General features: G+C 42.7%; 2 protein-coding genes across 2 annotated transcripts in view; one reads left to right on the forward strand and one right to left on the reverse strand.

The window, feature by feature from the left end:
- LOC120030992 (pleckstrin homology domain-containing family G member 4B-like) overlaps positions 1-2,547 on the forward strand; it is a 54,642-nt gene extending 52,095 nt beyond the window's left edge. The window contains exon 7 of the mRNA XM_038976499.1: positions 2,215-2,547. Coding sequence (XP_038832427.1) covers positions 2,215-2,220 — 6 coding nt within the window. The 3' untranslated portion in view covers positions 2,221-2,547. The remainder of the gene's footprint in view (positions 1-2,214) is intronic.
- Positions 2,548-6,464: 3,917 nt separating this feature from the next.
- Positions 6,465-9,467, reverse strand: si:ch211-269k10.4 (uncharacterized protein LOC100150242 homolog). The gene is made up of 4 exons (XM_038977323.1): positions 9,354-9,467; positions 8,819-8,875; positions 7,090-7,209; positions 6,465-6,963 (listed from the first exon to the last, which is right to left on the reverse strand). Exons 1-4 carry the CDS (start codon positions 9,462-9,464, stop codon positions 6,865-6,867), a joined length of 387 nt encoding a protein of 128 aa, XP_038833251.1. The 5' UTR covers positions 9,465-9,467; the 3' UTR covers positions 6,465-6,864.
- Positions 9,468-12,573: the final 3,106 nt, after the last annotated feature.

Genomic DNA, 12,573 nt, shown 5'->3' on the forward strand with positions numbered 1-12,573 from the left:
GGTAGGTGAAAGATGTCTGTTATTGCGCTGGTTGCTGAATACTCTCTGTTGAAGTGAAGTATCTTCTGAAGGTTTTTATACACTAGGACATGAAGGATTCTGTTTATTCAGAGGTTTCCTAACCCACCCACTATCTGTCATCCAACATCATCCTGTCCAATCAAACATGCCATTCCAGTGGAGTGAAGAGTGAACATTGCAGCCATTGGCTCTCCCTGGTTTCTCTCTCACCAGCATTTTGTGTGTTGTTTTGTTTTTGCCAGAGCAAGACCTCTCATATTACAATAGGCCTCTCTACAGTGGTCTGACTCACAGAGAGAGAGAGGGCTGTTTAGCTCAGTAAGTAATTGGGTCTGGCCAGAGTGAGCGTGGTCTGTGTCGTGGTGTTCTGTTTGCTTCACAGCCTCATTAACAACTGTGGGGATCTCCCTCTGTCCGTACCATGAATACAAATCTGTGTGCAAACATGCTTTGTGTGTGTGTGTGTGTGTGTGTGTGTGTGTGTGTGTGTGTGTGTGTGTGTGTGTGTGTGTGTGTGTGTGTGTGTGTGTATGGATGCATGGCAGTGTCCTGCTAGGGTTAAATGACTGCTGTGTTGGTCCAGGAGTTTCCCCTGACCATGTGACCTGACCAGTTAACACTGTGTCCTAGTGATGGATGATTTGTTGTGTCAAGCTTTTGGGTTCTCTGGTCCGTCTCTGGTCTCTGGTCTCATATATCATGTCTCATGTCTCATGTCTCATGCTCCTCTGTGTCCTTCTGCCATGTGTGCTATAGCATGTTACATAGCTGTAAGTTTGTTCTGCTTTTGTTGGCGTTGTTGATGCACGGTCATTATGTTTAAAGGTTCACTTGTTGTGCATACCGTAGTCCAGCAGCTAGGGGGCAGCAGATCCTTGGTGATAGGTTCACTTGTTGTTCATACCTTAGCTCAGCAGCTAGGGGGCAGCAGATCCTTGGTGCAGAAATCTGTTATAATAAAATGTTATGACAGTACTACATTGTAATCATCTACTCTTACGGGTCATAAGACGTAGAAGGAGCCTAGTCAATAGATTTACAGTCTAGATGTTAGACAGTAATGTTAAACTATCAAAATAAAGAAAGTTGCACACTCCATGTATAAACTCCCAGCAATTTAATGGGTATTTACCAACGTTTCAGCATCACTGTGCCTTCCTCAGGGTGATGTCATGAATACTTGAACCAGGTTATATTGACACACAGTGCAATTAGTGTAACCAATGATAGTAGTGAGGGGTGTGTCATAATGATTAAGTTCATTAAAATTAATTAGTGAAACTGTTAAAAAATAGTATATGGCATATTAAATATATTACCCTATTGTTATCATATAGAAACATGATGGAATATTGTACATCATATTAGCATCAACATACATTTTTGTTTCATTCAATTTCACATAATAATTTCATATTTAATTGTTGTTACATGTAATACTGGTTCAACCTTAATTGACCCCTAGTGGTCTGAATATTGACTTGGATCTCAGGCCCTTCTTATGAACACATTTTCCTTTATGAACAAGTCTTATAAATTGAACAATTATTTTTACAGCTTATTAGCGTACACCTAATATGTTCCCCCTGTTGACGATGCTCATTATATATTAAGGTTGAACCAGTATTACATGTAACAAAAATGAAATATGAAATTATTATGTGAAATTGAATGAAACAAAAATGTATGTTGATGCTAATATGATGTACAATATTCCATCATGTTTCTATATGATAACAATAGGGTAATATATTTAATATGCCATATACTATTTTTTAACAGTTTCACTAATTAATTTTAATTAACTTAATCATTATGACACACCCCTCACTACTATCATTGGTTACACTAATTGCACTGTGTGTCAACATAACCTGGTTCAAGTATTCATGACATCACCCTGAGGAAGGCACAGTGATGCTGAAACGTTGGTAAAACCCATTAAATTGCTGGGAGTTTATACATGGAGTGTGCAACTTTCTTTATTTTGATAGTTTATTGGCCGTTAGTCAGCGCCTCCACACAAACTATTATTCTGGGCGTGCGCCAGCTCATGTTTTTTATCAGACAGTAATGTTAAATCAACCTTTCTCTAGCTCAGTAGTAACCAGACAGTTGGGGTTGGACATTTGCAATGTTTGACCGTTTGTAAATCCTTTGTGTTAACCCTGTCAATGTGTCTTCCTCTTCTAGCTGTGAGGCCACTGCACTGAGAACTGGTGTTACGGAGGATCAGTAAGGACTTGTGAGTGAGGAAGCTATCCTGTTAAGCATGCTCAGTGACGCCTGTAACACTGGGCCCTCTACTGTGTCTCCACTGGTCTCCGCTGGACTCTACTGTGTCTCTACTGGTCTCTACTGTGTCTCGACTAAACTCTACTGGACTACTGGTCTCCACTCTGTCTCCACTGGACTCTACTGTGTCTCGACTAAACTCTACTGGACTACTGGTCTCCACTCTGTCTCCACTGGACTCTACTGTGTCTCGACTAAACTCTACTGGTCTCTACTGGTCTCTACTGGTCTCTACTGGACTCTACTGGACTCTACTGGACTCTACTGTGTCTCTACTGGTCTCTACTGGTCTCTACTGGACTCTACTGTGTCTCTACTGTGTCTCCACTCTGTCTCCACTGGACTCTACTGTGTCTCTACTGGGTCTCCACTCTGTCTCCACTGGACTCTACTGTGTCTCTACTGGTCTCTACTGGTCTCTACTGTGTCTCTACTGGTCTCTACTGGTCTCTACTGGACTCTACTGTGTCTCTACTGGTCTCTACTGGTCTCTACTGGTCTCTACTGGTCTCTACTGTGTCTCTACTGTGTCTCTACTGGTCTCTACTGTGTCTCTACTGGTCTCTACTGTGTCTCTACTGGTCTCTACTGGTCTCTACTGGTCTCTACTGTGTCTCTACTGGTCTCTACTGGTCTCGACTGGACTCTACTGTGTCTCGACTGGACTCTACTGGACTCTACTGGACTCTACTGTGTCTCTACTGGTCTCTACTGGTCTCTACTGGACTCTACTGTGTCTCTACTGTGTCTCCACTCTGTCTCCACTGGACTCTACTGTGTCTCTACTGGGTCTCCACTCTGTCTCCACTGGACTCTACTGTGTCTCTACTGGTCTCTACTGGTCTCTACTGTGTCTCTACTGGTCTCTACTGGTCTCTACTGGTCTCTACTGTGTCTCTACTGGTCTCTACTGGACTCTACTGGACTACTGGTCTCCACTCTGTCTCCACTGGACTCTACTGTGTCTCTACTCTGTCTCCACTCTGTCTCCACTCTGTCTCCACTCTGTCTCCACTCTGTCTCCACTCTGTCTCCACTGGACTCTACTGTGTCTCGACTGGACTCTACTGGACTCTACTGTGTCTCTACTGGTCTCTACTGGACTCTACTGTGTCTCTACTGTGTCTCTACTGGGTCTCCACTGGACTCTACTGTGTCTCTACTGTGTCTCTACTGTGTCTCTACTGGGTCTCTACTGGGTCTCCACTCTGTCTCCGCTGGACTCTACTGGACTCTACTGGACTCTACTGTGTCTCTACTGGTCTCTACTGGACTCTACTGTGTCTCTACTGTGTCTCTACTGTGTCTCTACTGGGTCTCCACTGGACTCTACTGTGTCTCTACTGTGTCTCTACTGTGTCTCTACTGGGTCTCCACTGGACTCTACTGTGTCTCTACTGGTCTCTACTGGATTCTGAAAACAACATACACACACCATACCACTCTGACAACAGACACACAACAGACCACTCTGACAACAACAGACCACTCCGACAACAGACACATAACGGACCACTCTGACAACAACAGACCACTCCGACAACAGACACATAACGGACCACTCTGACAACAACAGACCACTCCGACAACAGACACATAACGGACCACTCTGACAACAACAGACCACTCCGACAACAGACACACAACAGACCACTCTGACAACAACAGACCACTCCGACAACAGACACATAACGGACCACTCTGACAACAACAGACCACTCCGACAACAGACACACAACAGACCACTCTGACAACAACAGACCACTCCGACAACAGACACATAACGGACCACTCTGACAACAACAGACCACTCCGACAACAGACACATAACGGACCACTCTGACAACAGACCACTCTGACAACAGACACACACCATACCACTCTGACAACAGACACACAACAGACCACTCTGACAACAGACACATAACAGACCACTCTGACAACAGACACACAACAGACCATGCCGACAACAGACACACAACAGACCACTCTGACAACAAACACATAACGGACCACTCCGACAACAGACACATAATAGACCACTCTGACAACAGACACATAACGGACCACGCCGACAACAGCAGACCACTCTGACAACAGACACATAACAGACCACTCTGGCAACAGACACACAACAGACCACTCTGACAACAAACACATAACGGACCACTCCGACAACAGACACATAATAGACCACTCTGACAACAGACACATAACGGACCACGCCGACAACAGCAGACCACTCTGACAACAGACACATAACAGACCACTCTGGCAACAGACACACAACAGACCACTCTGACAACAAACACATAACGGACCACTCCGACAACAGACACATAACGGACCACGCCGACAACAGACACACAACAGACCACTCTGACAACAGCAGACCACTCTGACAACAGACACATAACAGACCACTCTGGCAACAGACACACAACAGACCACTCTGACAACAACAGACCACTCTGACAACAGACCATTCTGACAACAGACACATACCAGACCACTCTGACAACAACAGACCACTCTGACAACAACAGACCACTCTGACAACAGACACACAACAGACCACTCTGACAACAACAGACCACTCTTACAACAACAGACCACTCTGACAACAACAGACCACTCTGACAACAACAGACCACTCTGACAACAACAGACCACTCTTACAACAACAGACCACTCTGACAACAACAGACACACAACAAACACTCACCGCTGAGACTGATGGCCTTTGGCATTTCATAACGATGTATTGAAAATTTGACATTGCTATGTATGCAGTACTTAAAGAAATAGTTTCACCAATGCTGGTACGTCACGTTCTGACTGTATATGTGTTTTAATGAACTAGATATGTATCACTGTTTATAATGTAGAAGAGTTGTTTTATTAAGTCTTATTCAAGGAAGCAAACACATGGAAAGTACTCAGCAGACAGCCAGACAGACGCTAGTGGGGATTCACTGTTAATTAACGCCTCCATCACAGCGACGGTGTATGGCATTTTGGTACACCAGAAGTACATTCATTTCCAATGGAACGCTACGTTTGCCTTGCAGCATTGCGTTGCAGAGGCAGATGCATTGCATTCTGTGTGGTGCAAACGTTGGATTTATAGAACGTATGAGTCAAACTGTATGTGTAGACGGCTTGACAGAAACGGTAGCAGAAAGGTGAATGTTGAACTTTTGTGACACACATATCCAGATGATGCTGCGTAACATTTAGCACGATGACACTGTCGGTGTGATCGAGGCGTCAGAACAAGTGACATTTCCCTGTCTCTCTGGCTGTTCCCCATATCCCTGTCTCTCTGGCTGTTCTTATCGTTACCAGTACTATGTGTCTCTCTGTACAGAGTATTAAACAGGATATTAAAAAGCTCTTTGATTTTTAGCACCACAGCGACATCTGACATGATATTACTTCAGCTTTTTCCCAATGCCTAATATGGAAATGATTTTTACTCAAACAACAATTCCAGTGTTTGAAGCGAGCAAGGCAAAGCACTGTCTCTGGATAACAGAGTCTGTTAGATCTGAGCGTATCAGTTGAAAACAGCAACAACGGGGCTTAGTTTCTAAATGTCTCTGTTTCAAACTGTCAACTGGTCGGCCTAAGCTATGTACTGATGCTGTCAGCCTTTACAGTTAGCGCCCAACGCTACTGCTAGATACAGACACACTCGTATCATTAACCACAAACACACCGCTGCACACACACACTGAGATAGATAGAGTCACACAGGAAGAACTGATACTGGTTGGAATAGGGAACAACGAACCAATGAGGAGGCAACGCTAATGAAGAATGGTTGCCTCGACACCTCAGAGAACACAATACGGCCGTGTCCCAAATGGCACCCTATTCCCTACATTGTTGTGCACTACCCTGCCCTGGTCAGGGTAGGGTAGTGCACTAAATAGGGAATAGGATGACATTTGGGACGCGTTCTAGTTTTGACCACAAGACTGTTGTTCTCAGTCTGAGTGGAGCGTGTAGCTACGCTGTGTGTGTGTGTGTTAGACCACAACCAGCCTGCTCAGAGAGAACCACACAGACAGGACTCGCAGCAGGCAGGCAGGCAGGCAGGCAGGCAGGCAGGCAGGCAGGCAGGCAGGCAGGCAGGCAGGCAGGCAGGCAGGCAGGCAGGCAGGCAGGCAGGCAGGCAAGGGAGGGAGGCAGGCAGGCAGGCAGGCAATCACCGAGGTTGAGACAGTACTCTAAAACCCACAGATAGGTTTAGGGCCGTCAAAAAATGGATAGTGGGTAAAGATATCTGAGGCTGCTGTACTTCCTCATACATTGAGGCACACACTGATGTTCGAAGCTAAACAGTTTTAGAGTACTCTATCTTGGATATTCAGATGGTGGTTCATTTACAATCAAATAGAGACTCCATTATAATGATAACTCCCTGCTGCCCTCTGACACAGCATTTCCCCATTGTCATCCTCGCTCACTATCATTTTATTTTTTAAATGTCAATCTATTTGGATGTGGTCGTCCATGAATAGTTGTCAGACAGATAACAGCTCACGGTGAATGGCTGCGTTTCGCTCCCCGGATCCAGAAGGAGAGGACAGCAGAGAGGGTCACCTCCATGACCAACACACAGAGCATCAGCACCTCCAGCTGTTACAGAAACACAACAACAAAACTGTCAGGGACAGACCTTCATCAAGCATGATGCTGTCATATCCCATTACTACAGTACGTCAACTTTGATGAGAACAAAAATCTACTTTTATAACTAATAACCTTTATATGATGTTGAACATTGGAATCCCAGGAAGGCATGTCCATGCCCAAGTCAACGCATATCAACACTCCTCCAACTCCTGCTACGACCATGCTGCCAATGTTGACACACAGGCAGACCTACAGGTTCACAAGACAGAACGTTACATGGACCTTCTACCATCGGCTACTGTGTGTTAAAATGACATGAAACTCATCAAAGCCTCCAAGGTTTCAATCAAGGTTTTTAGTAAATCTAGTCTAATATAAACATGAATATCAGAACAGTCAATGTATAAACACTTTTTAAAAATCTTTAATCAATTAAAACATTTAACTGCTTGCTGATCTGTTGTTTTTTTATTTGTGATGTCTGTATCCCAATGTACATTATATTGTGTAAAGGTTTTCTAATCTAAACTAATCTATCGTAATCTAATCTACCCAGGGGGCAAAACTGGTTCCAATGCAGCGATTAGGATGTTAATCTGGTTGTAGTTCAATCTGTTTTGCCCGCTGGGTATTTCTGCATTGAGATTATTTGACTCACAGGTAAAACTATTGACTCACAGGTAAAACTACTGACTCACAGGTAAAACTACTGACTCACAGGTAAAACTATTGACTCACAGGTAAAACTACTGACTCACAGGTAAAACTACTGACTCACAGGTAAAACTACTGACTCACAGGTAAAACTACTGACTCACAGGTAAAACTACTGACTCACAGGTAAAACTACTGACTCACAGGTAAAACTACTGACTCACAGGTAAAACTACTGACTCACAGGTAAAACTACTGACTCACAGGTAAAACTATTGACTCACAGGTAAAACTATTGACTCACAGGTAAAACTACTGACTCACAGGTAAAACTACTGACTCACAGGTAAAACTACTGACTCACAGGTAAAACTACTGACTCACAGGTAAAACTACTGACTCACAGGTAAAACTACTGACTCACAGGTAAAACTACTGACTCACAGGTAAAACTACTGACTCACAGGTAAAACTATTGACTCACAGGTAAAACTACTGACTCACAGGTAAAACTACTGACTCACAGGTAAAACTATTGACTTACAGGTAATACTATTGACTTACAGGTAAAACTATTGACTTACAGGTAAAACTATTGACTTACAGGTAAAACTATTGACTCACAGGTAATACTATTGACTTACAGGTAAAACTATTGACTTACAGGTAAAACTATTGACTTACAGGTAAAACTATTGACTTACAGGTAATACTATTGACTTACAGGTAATACTATTGACTTACAGGTAAAACTACTGACTCACAGGTAAAACTACTGACTCACAGGTAAAACTATTGACTCACAGGTAAAACTACTGACTCACAGGTAAAACTACTGACTCACAGGTAAAACTACTGACTCACAGGTAAAACTACTGACTCACAGGTAAAACTATTGACTTACAGGTAATACTATTGACTTACAGGTAAAACTACTGACTCACAGGTAAAACTATTGACTCACAGGTAAAACTATTGACTCACAGGTAAAACTATTGACTTACAGGTAATAGTATTGATTTACAGGTAAAACTATTGACTTACAGGTAAAACTATTGACTTACAGGTAATACTATTGACTTACAGGTAATACTATTGACTTACAGGTAAAACTATTGACTTACAGGTAAAACTATTGACTTACAGGTAAAACTATTGACTCACAGGTAAAACTATTGACTTACAGGTAAAACTATTGACTTACAGGTAATAGTCTGGGGAATTTGAACAACAGGTTGGATAACAACCCAGCGATGAAGAACTGAGGAGAGAGAAGAGAGAGAGAAGAGAGAGAGAAGAGAGAGAAGAGAGAGAGAAGAGAAGGATAACATTTAAAGGTCCTCACATTGACAGCAATTATCAATAGGTTTTATAAGCGTGTTAATCAATATTTTACTATTGCTTAATGAACAGAAACGTGGGTGAACAGTTTTTTACTAATTGATTTTACTTAATTGCTTAAATTATAATTTAGTGATAGCTACATGATCAGTATATTATACACTGAAATAAGAAGATGACATTCAGAAGTTCATGTAAAACATGTTCACCCTTAAATTTCAGTCAGTGCTATTGAATTGTGGGTAAAAACAATATTTGCATCCAACAAGCTGTGAATTTGACCCCAGAGTAGTACTCTTCAAAACCTTCATCAAAAGACTTTCAGTATTTCCAAAGTGATCCTCGACATTAAAACAAATAACATGTAACGATTAAAAGACAATGCTACCACTACTTACTAGTAGTCCAGTGAAGGGTGCGACTCTGAACATGGTTAAAAGGGAATGCCTCGCCTCCCGAGTTGCAGCAAACACAACTCCTACTGCAACACTGAGTAGACCGCTCGTCATCTGCAAAGACTGTTGCAAACACAAACCCTCACAAATTAACCTTTGAAAATTATCATCCATAAATGTATTTTCTGTGAAATGCATTTCTGTGCCACCAGAAGCAAGACCATTCTAACTAAACATACACTTCTTTAAATTCATATATATTCATATATTTATATAGTTAGCTGTTACACAGTCCTGTCATATATTTACATAGTTAACTGTTACACAGTCCTGTCATATATTTATATAGTTAACTGTTACACAGTCCTGTCATATATTTATATAGTTAACTGTTACACAGTCCTGTCATATATTTATATAGTTAGCTGTTACACAGTCCTGTCATATATTTACATAGTTAACTGTTACACAGTCCTGTCATATATTTATATAGTTAACTGTTACACAGTCCTGTCATATATTTATATAGTTAGCTGTTACACAGTCCTGTCATATATTTACATAGTTAACTGTTACACAGTCCTGTCATATATTTATATAGTTAACTGTTACACAGTCCTGTCATATATTTACATAGTTAACTGTTACACAGTCCTGTCATATATTTATATAGTTAACTGTTACACAGTCCTGTCATATATTTATATAGTTAACTGTTACACAGTCCTGTCATATATTTATATAGTTAACTGTTACACAGTCCTGTCATATATTTATATAGTTAACTGTTACACAGTCCTGTCATATATTTATATAGTTAACTGTTACACAGTCCTGTCATATATTTATATAGTTAACTGTTACACAGTCCTGTCATATATTTATATAGTTAACTGTTACACAGTCCTGTCATATATTTATATAGTTAACTGTTACACAGTCCTGTCATATATTTACATAGTTAACTGTTACACAGTCCTGTCATATATTTATATAGTTAACTGTTACACAGTCCTGTCATATATTTATATAGTTAACTGTTACACAGTCCTGTCATATATTTATATAGTTAACTGTTACACAGTCCTGTCATATATTTATATAGTTAGCTGTTACACAGTCCTGTCATATATTTATATAGTTAACTGGTACACAATCCTGTCATATATTTATATAGTTAACTGTTACACAGTCCTGTCATATATTTATATAGTTAACTGTTACACAGTCCTGTCATATATTTATATAGTTAACTGTTACACAGTCCTGTCATATATGTATATAGTTAACTGTTACACAATCCTGTCATATATTTATATAGTTAACTGGTACACAGTCCTGTCATATATTTATATAGTTAGCTGTTACACAGTCCTGTCATATGTTTATACAGTTAACTGTTACACAGTCCTGTCATATATTTATATAGTTAACTGTTACACAGTCCTGTCATATATTTATATAGTTAACTGTTACACAGTCCTGTCATATATTTATATAGTTAGCTGTTACACAGTCCTGTCATATATTTATATAGTTAACTGGTACACAGTCCTGTCATATATTTATATAGTTAACTGTTATATAGTCCTGTCATATATTTAATGCATTTTAAAACATTTACATTTGGGTCTGGTAGTTATTTATTAATTGACATTTAATGACGACAGATGCTCTAAAAAAGGGAAGTGTAACGGTGTTCCTCCTCCTCTTCATCCGAAGAGGAGGAGCATGGATTGAACCAAGGCGCAGCGTTGTGAAATGACATGATTTATTAAACAAGACGAAAAAACGAACTACACTTGAATAATTAACAAAACAAATAAACGATGTAGACAGACCTGGACGACGAACTTACATGAAACACGAAGAACGCAATAACAGGAAAACTGACTACACAAAAACCGAACGAACAAACATACCGAGAACAGTCCCGTGTGGCGTAACATACAGACACTGACACAGGAGACAACCACCCACAACAAACAGTGTGAAAACACCTACCTTAATATGACTCTCAATCAGAGGAAACGACACACACCTGCCTCTAATTGAGAGCCATATTAGGTACCCATTAACCAACATAGAAACAGAAAACATAGACTGCCCACCCAAACTCACGTCCTGACCAACTAACACATACAAAAACTAACAGAAAACAGGTCAGGAACGTGACATAACCCCCCCCTTAAGGTGCGAACTCCGGGCGCACCAGCACAAAGTCTAGGGGAGGGTCTGGGTGGGCATCTGACCACGGTGGTGGCTCAGGCTCAGGGCGAGGTCCCCACCCCACCATAGTCAATCCCAGCTTACATCTCCCCCTTAGAATGACCACCCTCTCTCTCCACCCACCTAATATAAGGGGCAACACCAAGACAAGGTAGCTCAGGACAGCGAGGTAGGTCGAGATAGAGAGGTAGCTCAGGATAGAGAGGTAGCTCAGGATAGAGAGATAGCTCAGGATAGAGGGGCAACTCCGGACTGAAAGGCAGCTCCGGACAGAGAGACAGCTCTGGACTGAGGGGCAGTTCCGGATTACTGGCAGCTCCGGGCTGGCTGACGGCTCTGGACGCTCATGGCTGGCTGACGGCTCTGGACGCTCATGGCTGGCTGACGGCTCTGGACGCTCATGGCTGGCTGACGGCTCTGGACGCTCATGGCTGGCTGACGGCTCTGGACGCCCATGGCTGGCTGACGGCTCTGGACGCCCATGGCTCACTGGCGGCTCTGGACGCTCATGGCTCACTGGCGGCTCTTGACGCTCATGGCTCACTGACGGCTCTGGCAGATCCTGTCTGGTTGGCGGCCCTGGCAGATCCTGTCTGGTTGGCGGCCCTGGCAGATCCTGTCTGGTTGGCGGCTCTGGCAGATCCTGTCTGGTTGGCGGCTCTGGCAGATCCTGTCTGGTTGGCGGCTCTGGCAGATCCTGTCTGGTTGGCGGCTCTGGCAGATCCTGTCTGGTTGGCGGCTCTGGCAGATCCTGTCTGGTTGGCGGCTCTGGCAGATCCTGACTGACGAATGGCTCTAGCGGCTCCTGACTGACTAACGGCTCTGACGGCTCGGGACAGACGGGCGGCTCTAATGGCTCTGGACAGACGGATGGCTCAGACGGCGCTGGGGAGACGGATGGCTCAGATGGCGCTGGGGAGACGGATGGCTCAGATGGCGCTGGGCAGACGGATGGCTCAGATGGCACTGGGCAGACGGATGGCTCAGATGGCAC

Source organism: Salvelinus namaycush, chromosome 37, assembly GCF_016432855.1.
Source record: "Salvelinus namaycush isolate Seneca chromosome 37, SaNama_1.0, whole genome shotgun sequence".
Taxonomy (NCBI): Eukaryota; Metazoa; Chordata; class Actinopteri; order Salmoniformes; family Salmonidae; genus Salvelinus; species Salvelinus namaycush.

What these genes read in the sequence shown, in the direction of transcription:
- si:ch211-269k10.4 (XM_038977323.1), bottom strand. Translation starts at nt 9,464, where the DNA reads ATGACGAGCGGTCTACTCAGTGTTGCAGTAGGAGTTGTGTTTGCTGCA. An exon ending in AATTCCCCAGACTATTACCT is followed by an intron (nt 7,210 to 8,818) that starts GTAAGTCAATAG and finishes GTGAACCTGTAG; the next exon opens with GTCTGCCTGTGTGTCAACAT. An exon ending in ATGTTCAACATCATATAAAG is followed by an intron (nt 6,964 to 7,089) that starts GTTATTAGTTAT and finishes TTTCTGTAACAG; the next exon opens with CTGGAGGTGCTGATGCTCTG.